The 17,058-nt window shown below is 56.3% G+C and overlaps 2 protein-coding genes across 8 annotated transcripts; both read left to right on the top strand.

The window, feature by feature from the left end:
- The first annotated feature begins 4 nt into the window (after nucleotides 1–4).
- On the top strand, nucleotides 5–13,167 carry TEN1 (TEN1 subunit of CST complex). 6 transcript variants are annotated; one of them, XM_059671292.1, is made up of 5 exons: nucleotides 5–102; nucleotides 2,080–2,203; nucleotides 4,783–4,917; nucleotides 6,159–6,316; nucleotides 12,987–13,166. In XM_059671292.1, the coding sequence occupies exons 3-5, from the start codon at nucleotides 4,826–4,828 to the stop codon at nucleotides 13,118–13,120; spliced, it is 384 nt and encodes a 127-aa protein (XP_059527275.1). In that variant the 5' UTR covers nucleotides 5–102; nucleotides 2,080–2,203; nucleotides 4,783–4,825; the 3' UTR covers nucleotides 13,121–13,166. The 6 variants fall into 6 exon arrangements, with proteins under 6 accessions (XP_059527275.1, XP_059527279.1, XP_059527274.1 ...); XM_059671291.1 differs by having other exon boundaries at nucleotides 23–305; XM_059671295.1 differs by lacking the exon at nucleotides 5–102 and adding an exon at nucleotides 373–443.
- A 61-nt stretch (nucleotides 13,168–13,228) lies between these two features.
- Nucleotides 13,229–16,929, top strand: CDK3 (cyclin dependent kinase 3). Of its 2 annotated transcripts, XM_059671289.1 has the most exons (8): nucleotides 13,229–13,378; nucleotides 13,849–13,972; nucleotides 14,093–14,170; nucleotides 14,241–14,361; nucleotides 14,438–14,608; nucleotides 14,695–14,796; nucleotides 14,981–15,184; nucleotides 16,228–16,929. In XM_059671289.1, exons 1-8 carry the CDS (start codon nucleotides 13,243–13,245, stop codon nucleotides 16,351–16,353), a joined length of 1,062 nt encoding a protein of 353 aa, XP_059527272.1. In that variant the 5' UTR covers nucleotides 13,229–13,242; the 3' UTR covers nucleotides 16,354–16,929. The 2 variants fall into 2 exon arrangements, with proteins under 2 accessions (XP_059527272.1, XP_059527271.1); XM_059671288.1 differs by lacking the exon at nucleotides 13,229–13,378 and having other exon boundaries at nucleotides 13,598–13,972; nucleotides 14,453–14,608.
- The last annotated feature ends 129 nt before the right edge of the window (nucleotides 16,930–17,058 follow it).

The following is a 17,058-nucleotide window of genomic DNA, read 5'->3' on the forward strand; positions in this document are numbered from 1 at the left end:
CGGCCCGCCCCTTCCCCTTGCCCTTCCCCTTCCCCTTCCCCGCGGCTGCCGGGCGGCCTTAGCCCAGAAGGCGGCGGCGCCGGGTTGGTCTCCTTGACTCAGGTCAGCCCCCGGGAAGGCGGGTCCCCACCTCGGCCCGGGGAGTCCCTGAGCCGATCCCCCAAAACTCGGGGAAGAGACCCCGGAAGCTGCTCAAGCAATTGCCGGGAGGGAGGGGGAAGCGCGGCGCGCTCAGTACCGCCCGTCGTCTCGCGATCACGCGGGGCGGAAAAAGGAAGCAAAGGACGGCCCGGACGCCCAAACAGGTTGGCTGGAGGCTTGGGAAGGGGCGGGACAACCAGGTAAAGGCGGATTGCGCCTGCGCCTTGGGACTTGCTCGCCCTGCCGCTTCCGGGTCCAGGCGCACAGGCCTCCCGGGAGAGGCGCGGGGAAGGAGACTCAAGGTCCTGGGGGTGGAGGACCTGTAGGCTTGGCGCGGTCGCTAAGGGAGGTCGTAGGGTTTGCCCAAAGCCGCCCAGATTGGATCTAGAAAGGACAGGGAGAGGCTCTCGTTATCTTTTGTTAAGATCATGGCATCCTTGCTGCCTGGGGCGTAGGCGGCTGTGGGCTGGGTCCGGGCTGTGGGCGCGGACTTGGAATGAGGCGGAGCCAGCCCTGTACTTGGCGATCTTGGAATCCACTGTATTGTTTTCACAATGATCAGCGTCGTCATCCGAGTTGTAAATGCACGCGCTTTTTAAAGACCTAGGGCAGGAGGGTTTGTAATGAACAGCAGAGTTCAGCCTTAGGAGCCGCCACTTCTCATCAGTTGTGCTCTTAGTTCTGATTCCTAAAAAGTTGAGCTTAAATGCTGTTTTATTTGTTCGTTTTCGTTAGTCTTTGTCCTAAGGCCATGCTAATGAAGATCGAGCACACGACACCACCCCCTTTATATCTCCCTAATTTACCTTTATAACTTTCATCAACATGCTTCATCCCGTCTTTTAAAAATGTAAGAAATGGCCAGACCTGTAGAGAATTTTTATGAGTTTATTTGAGCCAAATTGATGCCATATTTGGGGAAGCAAGATCTCAAATGCTGCGGAGAATAACAATTTTGCACGACAGTTATCACCATTATGTGCTCCCTTGAGGGTGATTTTGCTTATTTCCAAGTTGTGTTAACTTAGCTGCATGAGAAGGATGGACAGGGCTGCCTTAAAACCTTGACCACAGGAGTTACAGGCCTGGGATGTGATTGCCCACCATGATGACTGTTAGGTGGCTCAGGAAGCGGCGTAGGAAATACAGAGAGCCGAGTCAATCAGAAAAGAAAGAAAAGGAAAGGTTTTAATCTGCACCCCCGGGTGACCCACGAACCCCCAAAACAGGGCCAGTGGATTCAGCTAACAGGGAAGGGGGGTTTCTTTTTATAGAGGTGCTTAATGAGGGCAGGGGCATGAGCTGAGGAAGCCCCCCTCCTCCGCCCCCCCTCATCACGGCATTCAGCTGAGGAAGCTCCCGCTGAGGGGTGGGTAGGGTATTCAGGAAGGAGTCAGATTATCTGTGTGGGGGTCGTGGTGGATTCCAGGGAGGAGCCAGTATCTGTCTGGCACACTGATCTGTTAGAAATTCCAGGGAGGGTCCCTTATCTCGTCACCCATCTGCATGCATCTGATCCTGGGCTCCCTCCAACCTAACAATGACCTGCCCATTTAGGAATTTATGATCAGATCACCCTGTGAAATTACTTTCCATAGGACCTTTATTTTCTGTCCACAAAACTATAAATTTAATGCTCTGTTCCTTCCAGCCCTGGGAATAGGGTACAACGAGTGAATCATTCACCTCCAACACAAAATGTAAGGAAGTACCAAAAAATTAAGATTAACTGTTTTAATAGAACATTTTTAAAAAATCAAAATTAATGCAAGAAAATGCACAATGAACAGAACATCAAAATTCTAAATAAATACAAGTTCATGATTACTGATTGGTCCTTTGATCTCAAGCTCTGATAAACTTGGGGAAGGCACTGTTACTGAAGCTGTTTTTAATGCTCCCAGGCATTAAAATATTTATTTTGGCTACTGTGTTTAGATTGTATTCCTCTTGCAAAAACTGGCTCAGAAGTTCACCAACACAACAAAGCCGAGTTTCTTGCTTCCTCGGGCAAGGAGAACACTACTCGGCAACACTTGGGCAGTGCCTCAGAGGGGAGAAGGTGAGGCCAGGGTTTTTTGAGAATTGGAAGCTTGGTTTAAGGCCAGTTTTTCAGTTTAGAGTCTTGATTAGGATTGGGTAAGAATGCACAACAGTCCAAAATTGGTGGACACAGGGGAGGGAATTCAAAGAATCTCGGTGGGCAAACTGGCTGTTGATACTCAAACCATTTGCCTGGCCTGGGCAGTTGAGGAAGAGTACAGAAATGCCAGGGAAGACAGCAGACCACAAAGTCACTTTAAGGTAGGCAGTAAGGTGTGGTTGGGGTTCTCTGTATGCCAAGCTGAGTGTGGGGGGAGATGGATTTGGTGTTCACTCTCTTCTGCATCCATTCAATAAATATTTCATCGTGTCCCATATGCTGCATTGGACACATCAAACTTGTACGCAGTGCCTTTAGCATCCGTGGATGATTCTTCTCTGAATACATTTTCCTCTGATTGGAAAACTTTTAAAGACAGAGAAAGATAACCCTTTTATCTGGTTACTGTGAAATCCATTTCGCCGAGATTAGTGTAACATTTGTCATCCCCACATGCTAGAACCTTTTGAGGCCATAGTTCAAATCATGTGTAACTGGAGTTTTCAGATTGAAGATTCATGGTGCAATATCCGCTAACAAAGAATCGTAACTTCTAGAATGTTAATGAGTGGCTTCTGGGTTGGCAAACGTGGTGGTGTGTGTGGGGGAGACGGTGCCCTCAGAGGGCATGGACGCTCCCCGCCCCTTCCCACACACCTTGCCCTGTGCACTCTCCCATGGGCCTGTTCCTGAGTGTGGACGAAAGGGGCCACACGCTGACCTGACAAGCTCAGGGAAGGCCTGCGTGGCAGCCTAGCAGACTCAGAGACCTAAAATAACCACAAAGGATGGTCTGAAATTAAACTTTAACTAAAAGCAGTTATGGTGACCAGTTATGTTCTAAGCCAGTATCTTCACTGACAAGATCAGCTTTGATCCTTACTGAGCCCATTTGCCTTTTTGCCTCGAAGATAACATTCCTTTGAAGTGTCTGGGTAACTTGTAACTTCCCTTTTTCTGGAGCCCCTGGGGCACAACCAAATGTTCTGGGCGCCAGGACAGATACTACAAATTCCTTCATTATCATGTTAATTGATCCTGCACCCACCTAAGTATGGGTCCATCATTTTACTTTTTATCCTATCACAGAGGTTTCCCCGCTTCGCTTAATCCCACCTCTTAAATCTGTCACTAATGAATTTCATGTATAAATACGGATGTAACCCCGCCATTCTCCGGAGCACTATCTCAATTCGTTGAGGTTCTGCTTCCCGGCATATGTTGACAGTTTGGCTCAAATAAACTCACAAAAATTCTTTACAGGTTTCAATGGTTTTTTACGTTAACATGAGTTATCTCCTTTCATTATAAGCTGGTAATCTAACCTAGGTGTGGAGTGGCGAGCATACACCGTCAAGGTTCTTGTCCAGAAACAAACCCAAAGCCCATCAAAGCTCTGATAACTTGGTTACCGGCGTTCCTTCTCTGACCTTCAGCCCGACACCAGAAGTCTTGGCAATCGCTTCAGAAGAGATGGAAGAAATAGTCAGATTGGTTCATCATCCTTCCTCTAGAGCAGTGGTTCTCAACCTTCCTAATGCCGCGACCCTTTAATACAGTTCCTCATGTTGTGGTGACCCCCAATTTCATGGTTACAAATTGAACATAAAGCGTAGTGATTAATCATAAAAACAATATGTAATTATATATGTGTTTTCCGATGGTCTTAGGCGACCCCTGTGAAAGGGTCGTTCGACCTCCAAAGGGGCCGTGACCCACAGCTTGAGAACCGCTGCTCTACAATATTTTCCAACTTCCCAGTCCTTAAAAAAAGGAGATGGTTTCTCTTGTTCCTACCAGGGATTTTTTTCTCCCAGAAGTGTCTTGGGGAGTGAAAAGGGCAGGGCCCTCCGTTACAGGCTGCACCCCTCCTCACACTCCTAGGTAGATAGTTCTTCTTGGAAACGTTATGGAATGTGTGATAATACGTGGCTGGTGATTTATGGCGCCAGCTGTGCTTGTCTTAATAAACGCATAGCAACTTCTGTTTGAAAAGGAAAAGTTGAGGTTACATTTATAAGTGTGTGCCCCCAAAGAATCAATTCTGCTGTGTGATATCTTTAAAAATTAAAATAAAATGTGATGGCGTTGTTACTGGTAGCGTAGCTTGGCATATACATGGTCTTGAGAGTAGGAAAATGACCTGGCCTCGTCGGGTCAGGTGTCGTCTGTGTGTTTTCATACTGTGATGGCAGAGTTGAGAGGTGGTGACAGATCTCAGATTGCCTCCTGCCCCTCGACAGACCCTTCCCCCCGCCTTGTCTGGGGCGAAGGGAGGGAATGGGTTACACAGGGGTTGGAGTAGGAACAAGATTTCTCCACATAGAGCTTTTGTATGTTTTTTGTATGTTGTTTTGTTTTTCAAAACATGTGAAGGCATAACCTATCAAAAAGATGTGGGTTTTTAAAATTTTTTTTATTTTAAACCACCCTCCCCTGGTTGTGGCTGTCAGGCATCATCCGTTAATCCCCGCCTTGTGTTCTGCTTGGTTTGTCAGGAATCTTCAAAAATCCACCCCAACGCCTTGGCCACTGGAGCCAATGACGCTGCCCAAACCTGGGATCTATTACTTCCCCTGGGAGGTCAGTGCCGGCCAGGCTCCTGACGGGGGCGCACTGCGGACTTTCGGCAGGTGAGATGCTTGTTTTTCCACAAAGTGGGGGAGGATGTTTCAGTGGCTGCCTCCCCCTCAAAAAAAAAAATTAAAATAGTCGTCATTTTGTCTGATTAAAAACTTAATATGCATTCATTGTAAAAAAAACATGTAAACAATTCATAAAGGCGTAAAGGAAGCAAGCAAAAATCACCTGTGATCCCACTGTCTGAACAACCACTGCCTGTGTTTTGGTGATTACTTTACACACTTTTTCATGTGTGTATGCATGTATATATGTATATGTGGGTGGGTATGTATACACACACTGTTTATACACGTGTACATGCATGTGTACTGTACGAGTCAGTCATTTTATTGCCATGTAACAAATTACCCCCAAATTTAGTGGCTTCAAAGGAGAATGAAAGCTTATTATTTCTGCCCTGGCCTGTGTGGCTCGAGCAGCAGCCCATGCACCAAAGGGTCTCAGGCAGGGACCCAGGTTTCGGGTTCAGTCTCTGGTAGGGACACATACGGGAGGCAACCGACTCATGGATGTTTCTCTCTCACATTGATGTTTCTCTCTCCCTCTCCCTCTCCCTTCTTCTTTCTCTTAAAAAACAACAACAACACAGCCTGGACAGTTTGGCTCAGTGGGTAGAGCATAGGCCTGCAGACCAAAGGGTCCCGAGTGTGATTCCGGTCAGGGGCACGTACCTTGGTTGCAGGCTCCTCTCTGGCCGGGGCCCTAGTCAGGGCTCGTGCGGGAGGCAACCAGTCAATGTGTTTCTCTCGCATCAGTGTTTCTCTCTGTCTTTCCCTCTCTCAAAAACAAAAACAAAAAAAAACACACCACAATAATACAAAACAAAAGCTTGTTATTTTATAGTTGCTATGGGTCAGGAACTTGGGAGTAGATCAGCTGGGCCAACACCCGAAGGCTGGGCGGGCCCTGGGGGGTCTGCTAGCGGGTGACTGGGTCACACTTTGGCGAGTTGGTGCTGGCCAAAGACCCAGGGAAGCTTGGGGTGATAGAAATGTACTGGATGTTGACTGGGGTGGTGGTTACACCAAGTGTGTATTTCCATCAAGACTCGTTGGACAAGTGTCTTTTGATGCATGTAATTTATACCTCAACAGTTTTTCTGATTTGTTGCTGCCATTTTTGTCTGATCAAAGTAAGGCTGACCATTGTTCCTCCCCAAACCTGGTAAGCTCTAAGCTCCGTGGCGGTCGTGTCTAAGGAGAGAGACGATCGCACTTTCCCTGACTTCCAGGTTGAGCCTCTACGACATGACCGAGTCCCGAGCGACCCTGACAGCTCAGCACGGGTCGGAGCAGCACCAGGTTCTCGTCTGTACCAAGTTGGTGGAGCCGTTCCAGGCCCAGGTGGGCTCCCTGTACCTGGTCCTTGGGGAGCTCGAGCAGCAGCAGGGTAAGCCGGGGCCTCACACGCTTCTGCCCTCTGGGTCCTGAGTGGTGACGCGGTTGGGACTGGGCCTGGGGTCTGACCCAACAGTGTCCCTCACGGGGATAACATTCCTGCCGAATCATCCCACAAGTTCAAGGGCCCGTGGGAAGCATGTGACTGGGCTCAGAGCCCATTTGCCACCGGGCATTGCGCAAGCCTGGAGGGAAACCATTCATTTCCGAAGGCCCACACGTCCCGGCCTCGTCCCAGGTTTGCTTAAATCTTTGAATCTGCCCACCTGCCCTTAATCTGGTCTTATTATTGCTGGTTCATAGATGAGAAAACCAAGGCTCAGAGAGGGTGGGGCTGGACTAACCATCCCGGAAGTCAGGGTCAGAGAAAGAGGACAGCCCTGGCTGGTGTGGCTCAGTGGATAGAGTGTCAGCCTGCGGACTGAAGGGTCCCGGGTTTGATTCCGGTCAGGGGCACATGCCTGGGTTGCGGGCTTGATCCCCAGTAGGGGGCGTGCAGGAGGCAGCCGATCAATGATTCTATTTCATCATTGATGTTTCTTTCTCTCTCCCTCCCTCCCTCTCTCTCTCTCTCCCTTCCTCTCTGAAATCAATAAAAATATATTTTTTTAAAAAAAGAGAGAAATAGCCCTGGCCGGTTTGGCTCAGTGGATAGAGCGTCGGCCTGGGGACTGAAGAGTCCCGGGTTCGACTCCAGTCAAGGGCATGTACCTTGGTTGCAGGCACATCCCCAGTAGGGGGTGTGCAGGAGGCAGCTGATCGATGTTTCTCTCTCATCGATGTTTCTAACTCTCTATCTCTCTCCCTTCCTCTCTGTAAAAAATCAATAAAATATATTTTAAAAAAAGAGAGAAATAGGACACAAGGGGAGAATAAAAGCAGACTGAAAGAATGTCTGGCTTCCAGAGTTGAAGGTTGCTCTTTAAAACTCAGGTCCTCCCATCCTTTGCCGCCCATATGGCTGTCCCTGTGCCATTTTCCTTCATATGTTTGATGTCATACTATGCTGGAGCTGGTTATTTTGGCTTCATATATCATAAGCATTTCCCCACGTCTTCAAAGTTTTCTAGGTATAGTGTTTGGCTATATAATATTTTATAGATTAGATGTGTGACCTAATTCATGTGACCATTGGACATTTATATTGTTTTAATTCTTTGCTCTTAAAAATACACTGTACATTGATGATTGGTTAAAGAAAGTCTGGTATATTTACTCGGTAGAATATTATGCAGCCATCAAAGGTGATGTTGTAGCCCTGGTGTATTTTAAAGCAAATATAGAACATTGTCTCATTTTACTCATAAATACCTCAGCATGTATCTCTCCCATCACCACAATCACACCCAACAAAAATAATGGCCATTTCTTCGTATAATCTCATACCTTGTCCACGTTCACATCCCCCAGTTGCCTCAAAAACAAATAAACAAGCCGAGTGTTCACAACTGGCAGCTCAGATCAGGCCCCCAAAGTTCACACATTGCACCCGGATCACACATCCCAAGTCTCTGTTCACCTCTAACAGTCTGTCTTCCGGTTTTCTTTCTTTTTATATAAAAAAAATGCCATTTATTGGAGAATTAGTCATCTGTTGTGTAGACTTCAGTGGAGTCTGGACCTGACTGGTTGTTTCCTCCTGGTTGCCTTGCTCACACTGCGGCCTCCTTCCCTTGCGTGTATCCGGCCTTTTTCTGTTTGGATTGTGCTTCAGGGAAACCGCATGATTGACGGGGGAAAGCTCCTCAGAGGAGAACACGGTGACTAAGTGCAGGAGAAGTCACTGCATTTGAAAGTCGCCTCTTTGGAAGCCCTGGTGAAATAATGAATCCAGGCCACGAGCCTGGTCACCAGCTGCTGGACTCGTTAGGCGAAAGCGCGTGGGGGATGTGGTAGCGCAGGGACCAGGCCAGCCGTCCAGCTGACCGTTAATGAGGCAGAGCGAGCAATCGATTGATCGCTCCGCTGTGACGCACCCAGAAGGCACACAGCGCTGCTCTGAAGGGCGCCAAAAAGGGAAAAGCTGAGCCTGAACATCAGCCCTCAGGGCAGGCAGCAGTCTCCTGGCCTGTCGATAGCTTACTGAGTAGATTACAACCTGAATTTTTCTTCCCTGGTTTTTAAATAATTTAATTGATTATGAAAGGGCGAGGACTAAGCCCTCCATCTTGCCCCAGGGTAAGGGCTATGCCCTCCATCTTCCCTTGGCCATGTGCTCAGCAAGGCTTCTTCCGGGAAGCCAAGCCTCTGCTCGCCACACCCAGGACTTCTTTAAACTAACCAATGACAATCAAGGGAAGTCGCCATAGATAGGACCACATCCTGTGTAACAAGACACCGACTTGCGCCTGGCCAATCGGCAGGGCCCACAGTCCTTTCTCCTCCCCTTACCCCAACCCCCTATAAAACCTCTCTCCACACAGAGTTTTCTCTCTCGGCCACTGGGCTTACGGTTGCGTCCGTGAGTGTGGTCGGGGAGCCGAACTAGTTCGAAATGAAGGACTCTTTGCTTTTGCATCGGACTCGCTGGCTCCCTGGTGGGCTTTTTGGGAACCTTGAAATCTGGGCACAACAATTATATATATGCATATACAGCCGAAACCGGTTTGGCTCAGTGGATAGAGCGTCGGCCTGCGGACTGAAAGGTCCCGGGTCCGATTCCGGTCAAGGGCATATACGTTGGTTGCGGGCACATCCCCAGTAGGAGATGTGCAGGAGGCAGCTGATCAATGTTTCTCTCTCATCGATGTTTCTAACTATCTCTCTCCCTTCCTCTCTGTAAAAAATCAATAAAAATATATATAAAAAAACAAAAAAAAACCAAAAAACTTTATACATACATATATATATATATATATATATATATATATATATATATATATATACAGAGAGAGAGAGAGAGAGAGAGAGAGAGAGAGAAACATCGGGTTGTTCCTCTTATTTATGCCTTCATTGGTTGATTCTTATGTGCCCTGACCAGGGATGGAACCCACAACCTAGGTGCATCTGGATGATGCTCTAACCAACTGAGCTACCGGCCAGGGCCTTTTTCTTTCTTTCTTAAAAACAATTTCCCCAAGTTTCTAAGTCATGCCCACTCATCATTTGCAACTGAAACAAGGAAAGAAACTTGCCGAGGAGGAGGTAGAGGCAGAGTGTGGGCAGGGCGTGGGCTGAGCCTGGAAGCGGCCACCCCACCCCCAGCCGGGGCAGAGGGGCTCAGCGCGGCTGACCCCGGTCAGGTCCCAAATCCTGTGGGACACAAAGGTCACCAGGCACCAGTCGTGCCCCGTGACCGGGTGGGTGGTGCTGAGGACGGACAAGAGGCTGCCTAAAGTCACCTGTCTGACATGCTTACACAAAGAGCTTGCAGAGGCCATAGAAAAGGTGAAGAAATGCCAGCGCGAGTTTCGAAACTCGCTGGCTGTGTCACCCTCTTTGGGCACCGTCCAGAGGCCCTCGGGGGTTCCTGTCCTGTTCAGGCGCTAAGGGACTGGGGCACAGCCTCTCCCCGCTCAGCTCCAGGGTCCCTAATAGAATTGCCAGGCTGGAGGCCCCTTGCCTACAGCACGGGGCTGCGTTAGATCTCTCCATAAACCCCCGTAAATGCCGCCCTTCCGGTTCATTCCAGCTGACGCCACGTCCTCCTCCACGGGTCCTCCCGTCCGGTCCTCCGGGACCTTTGTTCTTCCACCTTCCAGCCTCCTTTCCCTGCTCTCGCCTTCGTGGGGACCCGCCTGACACCTGGCTCGTTCCCAGGGCCGCAGTTCCCCCCCTCCCCCCACAGGGAGGCCTGGTCAGCGTCCCCACCCTGTGGCGGGCCGCACCCTGCTGGCTCCCCAGGTACCAGTTCTGCCACCCTGTGACCTGTCTGCCTGACACCCCCAGCTCCTCCCAGCGTGTCGCCACCTCTGCCACCTGAAACCACTCGTCCACCCTCCTTATCTCTCTGCTCTCCCCCGTCAGCCCCGGGGACTTTGGACTCCTCCCTTTCCTCCCATCTGCTCTCTCCTGTTCCCTTTCCTCCGCTAACGCCAGACCCACTATCATTTCAACTCCATTCCTGGCAGACCGGCAGCCCTCGCCTTCTCTCCTGCCTGATTAAACCCGGGCCTCCACCCTCTGGGTCCCACCCACTGTGGGTGGGAAGTTCACGCAGCCCGGGATTCCTAGCACAAAGGTTTCAAGGTCCCTCATCTCACTGGGCTCCTCCACGCTGCCTAGACCCTCCCACGTCCCGATCAATCCCCGTCCCACAGCCCTCAGGGCTGTTTCAGGCGGGCAGTTACCAAGACACCCACTTCATCCCCTCCCTGCCCCTTTCGGCAAACCCCCTCACCTCTTACATCCCCGGAGAAACGGCCACAGCAGCCGTCCGTCCTCCTAAAATCACAGGCGTCCACAGCCGTGCAGCGCCTTCCCCCAGGCTGGCCGGAAGGTCCCCTGGCCTGCCCTCCGCAGGGACGCTGCTCTCGCAGCCGGACCCTTCACCTGTCCCCACAGGTTCTTCCCTCGCGGCATTTAAAGCACCGGAGCCTCTTCCACGTTAAAGTAATGATGGTAATTGGCAGTGGTGCCGGGCGGCCGAGGGCGGCCTCAGCCCCATCCCAGTCCCTGTCATGGCCTGAGAAGGAATTCAGGGGCAGACAGATCTAGCAGAGCACAGAGGGCTCAGTACAGCCAGTGCCCGCCGCGCAGTGAGCAGGCGGCCTCGGGGAGCCGGCCTCGGGTCTGGGTGGGAGGTCTCTATTAAATGTGGGCAAGGGGGCGCCTGGGGCGGTCCTCTGCCTCTGACGTGTGTAGGGCCACTGCCTGTGCCCTGGTCCTGGTCCCTCTGCAGACATCGGTTCCTTTCCTTGTTCTGTGTGTGCGTTCATCACAGGAAATCGAGGAGGGGGAGCCGTGGGCCGGGGCAGTGGAGGTCGTGTCTGTGATGTGCCAGCCGAGAAGGAGAGGGGAGGGCAGAGCTCGAGGCCCTTGTTCCCTGCTCTGACTTTCCTGCCTCCGTAATAACAACAGCAACAACACTGTCATCTTCTCTCTCTGCCGGCCTAGCTGGGACCCTCTTTCCCTGCACAGTCAGACTTCCTGCGGGAAGGTCTGACCTCCACCCGCCCCTCCCTCATCTCCTGCTCACACCTCAGTCCCCGCATCGCGGCTGCTCTTGCCACTCGGCCCTCCTCCTTGCTCTGGAGTCTTGATCTTTGCACGAAGAGGTTCCCCTGCAGGGCTGTTTCTCTAGCGTCTTGTTCACAGCTCCTCCCGGGCCTGCAGCGCTTCAACCCTCTTCCTTTCAGCCACTGACCTTGTGCAGATGGACTCAGATTTGCCCCTTGTGGTCGTCACCCCTCCATAGGCAGCAGCTGTGACTTTTCGTCCCCAGGAAGCAGCAGCCTGCTCCACGCCACACGGCGAGCGGGAGGGCCCCGGCGGAGGGGCGGTTGCTGGCGGGCACTCCTGTGAGGAAGGTGCGGGGACGTGCCGTGGACAACTAAGGAAATCTCCACACGGGCAGTTTGGAACCATTCGATGTCGGGTCCTATTTTGAGATTTAAATTTTTATTTATTGGTCTTATAGAGGAAGAGAGAATGTGTTGTTCCACTTATTCATGCTTTCATGGGTGGGTTCTTGTATGCGCCCTGAGCCCGGACTGGGGACGGGACCCGCAACCGTGGCCTATGGGGACGACGCTGTAGACAACTGAGCTACCTGGCCAGGGCCCTGTTTGGAGATTTTTAGCTGAATTAGACTGATTCTGTCCTTGCCCTCCCCGTGTCGCCCGGAACACGTAGGCCTCTCGGCATTCAGGCGGACACCTGCCTGCTGACCAGGCAGCTGGCCAGCGCTTCCTGGGGAGGGATGAGAGTCACACTGGCCGGGAGATCCGGACGTGGTCACGCGCCCACGCCACGCTGGCCGGGCGTCTCTGCACCCAGCACGGGGGCCCCCAGAAGCCAGTGGCCGCGGGCGACCCTGTGTTCCAAACAAGCTCACCCTCCCCCGTTGGAGGCTGGCACCTGCGCCGCCCAGCGCTCTGCCTTCTGCCCCGGCTGGACGAGCAGGAGGCCAGCAGAGACGTCTAACCCGGAGCCCCTCTGAAGCATCAGAGGAAGACCGGACGAGTGTTCTAGAACACTGAACGCACTCACTGATGGGCCGGGGGAGCAGAGGACATGACAGAGAGAGAGAGAGAGAGAGAGAGAGAGAGAGAGAGAGAGAGCAGGGCCCCCCCAGAGGCCCTTTTCCGGCTGCTGCCACTTGAGCGTCGACCAGCCTTTCTGTCGGGTCCCCCGGCCCAGGGGGGATGGTTCACCCCTATAAGGCCACCCCCCCCCCCCCGGGTTTACTGCATACGGGCTTCTCGAATGCCAGGCGGTGCCAGGACGCCCTTCCCCTGGTACAGAGGGAACTGGGGTGGCGACGAGACCCCTCCTCCCCGCCCCTGGGCCCCAGGGACTAAGATGACCAGGGAGGGAGGCGGAGGGTGTCTCCCGGCGTCTTCCCTGGAGAAGCGGGATCTGGGGGACCCCTGAGTTCCGGGCACCCCCGGGGACCAGCCCAGCGCCGGTGCCTGTCACATCCGCCCCGCCAGGGACTGCGGCCGAGCCGGCGTCTGTCTTTATTTTTATTTGATTTTGTTTTCCCGGCGTCTGTCTTGCAGGCCGCCGCGTGGTGCGGGCCCGCGTGCTGAGCTGCGTGGAGGGCCTGCAGCTCCCGCTGCTGGAACGGGCGGTGGCGGAGCAGAGGCTGTACCGGCGGGAGCGGGAGCGGGAGCGGGAGGGGGCCGGCCCCTAGGACCGCGGCTCCGGGACCCCGCCCCCCCCCCCCCCGCCGCGGGAAGCGCGGAGAAGAGGGGGCGCCCCGCAGCCCCCTCCCTGCGCGCCCGCCGGTCCTCGCCGCCCTCGGAGCGAACCCGGATGATCCGCGCACGTGGTGCGCCGGCCGCCGGGAGGGGGCGCCGGGAGCGGGCGGCGCGGCGGGAGACGAGGCGCCTCCGCGCTGCGGGCGAGTCCGGGCCTGAGGGGACGCTGGGCCCCCGACCCCCCGACCCAGGTGGGGGCCCGGGACGCAGGGGCCGCCCCGCCGAGGTTCTGCCCCCGGAGGAGGCCGAGCGGCCGCCAACTGGGGGCCCGGCCTCGCCCCGGCGGGGCGGCCTCAGGGGGGCGCTGCCCGGGAACCCTCGGACCCTGCCCCGAGCTGCCCTTGCTTTCCTCTCCTCCCCTCCACCCCCCCCCCCCGACCCGCCGACCCCATGACCCTCCGCTGGCCGCTGCTGGCCCGGCCGAGGCGGGAGGTTTGGGCCCTGCCGCGCCCCGTAGCCGGCGCCTTCCTGGGGGCAGCTTCCTGGGGGCACCCGGTTCGGGCGAGGGGCTCCCCCCTTCAAACCCGGTTCCCAGGGGGGTGGGGGCAGCGGCCGGGCCGGAGCCGGAGCCAGGGGCCTGTTGGGGGAGCGGGGCCGAGGCTGCGGGCGCCCCCCTTCCCCTCACCGCCCCGGCGGGACCCAGCGGGCGCCTGTCCCGCAGCCGCGGCCATGGACGGCTTCCAGAAGGTGGAGAAGATCGGCGAGGGCACCTACGGGGTGGTGTACAAGGCCCGGCACCGGGACACGGGCCAGCTCGTGGCGCTCAAGAAGATCCGGCTGGACCTGTGAGTGCTGGGCCGGACCGGGACCCGGGGGGGCGCCCTCCCGGAGTCAGAACGCGGGGACCCCCGGGCAGGAGCGCCCTGCTCGGCTCCTGCCCCCAGCTGCGCCCTCCTGCCCCGCAGGGAGACCGAGGGGGTCCCCAGCACCGCCATCCGCGAGATCTCCCTGCTCAAGGAGCTCAAGCACCCCAACATCGTCAGGTGAGGGCGCAGCCGGCGGGGCCGGACCTGGCCGCCTCCGGGAGCCGCCTGACCGCCCCCCGCCCCCCAGGCTGCTGGACGTGGTGCACAGCGAGAAGAAGCTGTACCTGGTGTTTGAGTTCCTCAGCCAGGACCTGAAGAAGTTCATGGACGCCACCCCCGTGTCCGAGCTCCCGCTGCACTTGGTCAAGGTATGGGGGGCGGGACGGGGGGGGGGGGGCGCTCAGCCGGCGCTGCCGCTCAGCCAGCCCCCGCTCCCTGCTCCAGAGCTACCTCTTCCAGCTGCTGCAGGGGGTGAACTTCTGCCACGCGCACCGCGTCATCCACCGCGACCTGAAGCCGCAGAACCTGCTCATCAACGAGCTGGGCGCCATCAAGCTGGCGGACTTCGGGCTGGCGCGGGCCTTCGGGGTGCCCCTGCGCACCTACACCCACGAGGTCCCCGGGCGCGGGAGGGCAGGCGGCTGAAGGGGAGCCCCGGCGCCCTCGGCTGCCCTGAGTGACCCCTCGCCGGGCCCCCGCAGGTGGTGACGCTCTGGTATCGCGCCCCCGAGATCCTCCTGGGCAGCAAGTTCTACTCGACAGCGGTGGACATCTGGAGCATCGGCTGCATCTTCGCGGAGATGGTAGAGGGGCAGGCGGGGCCAGGGAGGGGCCTGCGGGAGTGGGGGGCGGGGCCAGGGAGGGGCCTGTTGGAGGTGGATTTAGGCACTGGGGCCGGGGCCTTAGCACCTCTGGTCTGGCCTCTGCTCTGGTGTTGGGTTCCAGGGAGGAGGGCGTGGACCCCACACCTCTCCTCTTCCCCATCAGGTGACCTGCAAAGCTCTGTTCCCTGGAGACTCTGAGATCGACCAGCTCTTTCGCATCTTTCGGACCCTGGGGACGCCCAGCGAAGCCACGTGGCCGGGAGTCACCCAGCTGCCTGACTATAAGGGCAGCTTCCCCAAGTGGACCCGGAAGGGGCTGGAGAATGTGGTGCCCAATCTGGAGCCAGAGGGCAAGGACCTGCTCAAGGTGGGTACCGGGCGGTGGCGGGAGGGCACGAGGCCTCCTGCTCCAGCTGCTGCTCCCGCCACAGTGTCCCTTCTGTTCGCCGGTGCCTCAGGCCACCCCGGCGCCCCCCAGTCCAGGCTGGCCTCCTTTCTCACCCCTGCCCGCACTGGCTGGCCCTGTCCCTGGGCGGACTGACTGCTCCACCTGGAGACCTCGCCCATGGAAAGTCCAGCGTTCACCGTTCCTTCTGAAACGGCTCTCTGCTAGTTGGCTCTGCGGGGTTTTGCAGTGATCCTGGCCCTCTTCCCTCCGTTGCCTTGTGTCCTTGGTCATTTTCCCGTGGTCATTATGGCCCCATGTGAACAGCTTTTCCGGGCGGGGACCACCCCGCCTGCGTCAGTGTGCCCCGCCGTGCCTTCCACAGCGGTTACTCCCACGCCGGCCGTTCCTGCTGCCTGGGCCCCTGCCACGTCCTCGCTCACCCTCCTGTTGCACCATCCGGATCCCGCGGGCGGGCCAGGCCACACTGCCCGAGGCCTGAGCAGAGCCGCCTCGTTCTCGCCCACAAAGGCTCAGAGGCACCTTTTCCCTTTCACTGGTGTCGGGCCGAGGCAGGCGGGGCTCTGTTTCCATCGTCAGGCCACATGTCCCACTTTCCAGAAGCCTGTGTCCACCAGCCGGGTGCCAGCAGCCCCGCACAGACTGCCGCCAGCTCTTAGCACGCTGTCCTGGCTGCTCCTCCTCCCCCAGCCTGGCTGGGAGGAGGGTCTGGGAGCTCCCGTCCCACCCGGCAGGTTTGGCCCCCGCTTGCTGGTACACGGAGAGAAGTCTCTCAGCGACAGGAGATGGGGGCCTGGAAGCCGCCGCACAGAGGGGAGACGGACTCAGCAGGGCTGGACCAGGACTAAGTCTTGGTCTGCACGTCCCGGGAGTGTCCAGAGCTGGCTCGTGAGCTGGGAGGAGGCGGCTCTGTGCGGTTCTGGGTCTGAAGGCAGCCCTTTGGGGCTGGGGGCCCTCCAGCCTGGGGGGCGGGGGGGTTAATTCCTCTCCCCCTCCCCTCACAGCAACTCCTGCAGTACGACCCCAGCCAGCGGATCTCGGCCAAGGGCGCCCTGGCCCATCCGTACTTCTCGTCCATGGAGACCTCCCTGGCCCCCCACCACTGCGTGCTGGAGCGCTTCTGCCGCTGAGGATGCGGGAGGCCACCGCCTCAGAGCCTCTCTCCAGCTGCCGCCCCGCTGCCTCCTCGCCGGCTCCCCAAGGGGGACGTGTCTGGGGAGAGGGCAAAGCTCTAAGGAATTTGCATCAGCCGCCAGAGGGCTGAGTTTGGGTTCGTCCTGCCAACAAGTTAGCGAGTTCCTGTGTTTGTTGGGTTCGACGGTGCCGTTTCCAGACGGGGGCACAGAAGCTCCGTGTGCGAGGGGGTATGATAGGCCCTGGGTCTCCTGGCACGGGGGCAGCAGGCCAAGGAAAGCAGGAAGCCTGGCCTGCCAATGCTGCTGTGCGCAAGGCCCTCCTCCGCCCTTCACCCGCCCAGCCCTCGCTGCAGGGCCAGACCCTGAGGGGAAGGGCGCCCTCTGCTGGTCTTTTGGATTTAAAATGTTTGGGGGGAAAGTTGAGTCCCAAGTTTAACAGGAAGGAGGGTGCGGGAGAGGGGACGTCTCCTGGTACCCGTGTGTGGCTGTTCTAAGTAGTTGTCACCTAGGATATGTGTACATTTGTTTGCTTCTGGATTGAAGAGCAGGAAATAAAAGTGATGCTCTGAGCGTCCCCGTGTTTCTCTGCTGCGGGCACAGCAGGGACTTGCCCGTCTGCGACCTCCTTCCATGGCCGGCCAGCACATCCCTCCGAGTCAGGGGCACCCGTGTGCTAGCACCCAGTGGGCGTGCCCACCC

This window comes from Myotis daubentonii, chromosome 16 (assembly GCF_963259705.1).
Source record: "Myotis daubentonii chromosome 16, mMyoDau2.1, whole genome shotgun sequence".
In the NCBI taxonomy this organism is placed as follows: Eukaryota; Metazoa; Chordata; class Mammalia; order Chiroptera; family Vespertilionidae; genus Myotis; species Myotis daubentonii.

Excerpts from the sequence above, each read along its gene's own strand:
- TEN1 (XM_059671292.1), top strand. The coding sequence starts at position 4,826 with ATGACGCTGCCCAAACCTGGGATCTATTACTTCCCCTGGGAGGTCAGT. Across the intron at positions 4,918-6,158 it reads GCACTGCGGACTTTCGGCAG|GTTGAGCCTCTACGACATGA; the intron begins GTGAGATGCTTG and ends CCTGACTTCCAG. Across the intron at positions 6,317-12,986 it reads GGAGCTCGAGCAGCAGCAGG|GCCGCCGCGTGGTGCGGGCC; the intron begins GTAAGCCGGGGC and ends TCTGTCTTGCAG.
- CDK3 (XM_059671289.1), top strand. The coding sequence starts at position 13,243 with ATGATCCGCGCACGTGGTGCGCCGGCCGCCGGGAGGGGGCGCCGGGAG. Across the intron at positions 13,379-13,848 it reads CCCCCGACCCCCCGACCCAG|CCGCGGCCATGGACGGCTTC; the intron begins GTGGGGGCCCGG and ends CCTGTCCCGCAG. Across the intron at positions 14,609-14,694 it reads TGCGCACCTACACCCACGAG|GTGGTGACGCTCTGGTATCG; the intron begins GTCCCCGGGCGC and ends GGGCCCCCGCAG.